Source organism: Austrofundulus limnaeus, unplaced genomic scaffold (genome assembly GCF_001266775.1).
Source record: "Austrofundulus limnaeus strain Quisiro unplaced genomic scaffold, Austrofundulus_limnaeus-1.0 Scaffold75, whole genome shotgun sequence".
Lineage (NCBI taxonomy): Eukaryota > Metazoa > Chordata > Actinopteri > Cyprinodontiformes > Rivulidae > Austrofundulus > Austrofundulus limnaeus.
The window spans coordinates 1,699,257-1,700,603 of record NW_013952477.1 but is presented as its reverse complement, the minus strand read 5'-3'; the positions used below and the strand labels follow the sequence as shown (position 1 = coordinate 1,700,603).

At 40.7% G+C, this 1,347-nt stretch overlaps 1 protein-coding gene across 4 annotated transcripts in view; it reads left to right on the top strand.

Annotated features, from left to right (window-relative positions):
• Nucleotides 1-1,347, top strand: part of magixb (MAGI family member, X-linked b) — a 70,869-nt gene that overhangs the window by 63,353 nt on the left and 6,169 nt on the right. For all 4 annotated transcript variants that reach the window (XM_014010982.1, XM_014010981.1, XM_014010983.1 and 1 more), the window contains exon 15: nucleotides 299-445. In XM_014010982.1, coding sequence (XP_013866436.1) covers nucleotides 299-445 — 147 coding nt within the window. The remainder of the gene's footprint in view (nucleotides 1-298; nucleotides 446-1,347) is intronic.

Below are 1,347 nucleotides of genomic sequence, written 5' to 3'. Positions count from 1 at the left end.
TTTATTTATTTATTTATTTATTTATTTATTTATTTATTTATTTATTTATGTATGTATGTATGTATGTTTGTTTTGTTGCTACTGCTCGAAAAAAGACTTCAAAAATAATTTAAGATTATATTTCAGACAGTTCATTCAATGATACGTTGATCAGGCATTTATTCATTATATTTTGACGAAATGCAATTATTGCACTGTTACACTTTGATACTTAATTCTAGTTTCGATGTGTTGGGTCACATAGCTGCAGCAAAGGCAATTGCTCATCATTTAAACCCTTTTTGTTGTCATCCTCCAGCGTGACTCAAGGTACTACAGTGTAGATCTGGATCGGGGCCCCTCAGGTTTTGGCTTCAGCCTTCGAGGAGGAAGTGAGTACAACATGGGCCTCTACGTCCTGGGACTGATGAAGGGGGGACCAGCCTCACGGAGCAAAAAAATACAAGTGAGCCTCCTTGTTTTATCCATATTTTCTGTGTACATGTTCATGTGAGAAGGGGAGGTCACTAAGTGGGAGGTGCTTGGTGTGTGGGTGGAGTTTGTTAAAGAAGTGTTTGGTCAAATGGGCTGTCCTAAATTCAGGGGCTGCATCCTCCGAAGGCCGAATTTGTCGGCTGCTTACGTCGCAGCGCCGTGCCGGAGGCTGTCCAAATTCAAAGACTCCTCCGATCCAGCCGACAAATGCATCCTGCTTTTCACCAATTTGAGGGATGGGTCTGATGGATCCTTCCTGACCCAGCCTATCCCAAGATCCATTGCAGGGCGACTGGAGAGTTTTCTTTTCATAATGGCGGAGGAAGCGAGAGAAATAAGTATAGTTTTCAATAAAAATCTGGCAGAACAAAATTTAAAAGTTTAAAGCAGTTGTGTTGTTAATGCTTTTGGCATTTGCATAGAGATGTTTTTAATATTATTCTTGTCAGAACGAGCTGGTATAAATAAATAAATGTGTGCACCTACGCCGGTCCATTACTTCAAGTATTTCCTTTAAGCTAATTTAATTGTTTTATGATATTAATAATACTAATACATTGATATTTTGCTAATATATTTTTGATGCTGTTTAGCTTCATCATGGTTGCGAGGCGACAGGACATACGCCAGGGTAAGGGCGGGAATAAAGCTGAAGGCTACTTTTTTCTGGTCTTCATGGTCTACCAAGGACCCGGCCCACCTAGACCAGATAGGCCGGGTCCTTCGAAGGACTCAACCCCTGAATTTGGATGGTTTGAAGAAGCCATAATGATTCAGTTGGATGAATGCCGGACAGCTGGGGGGTGGAACAATTTGACTCAATCGAAACGTCCAGAAAGCAGCTAAAGACAGATTGCTAATTTTGAATAATAA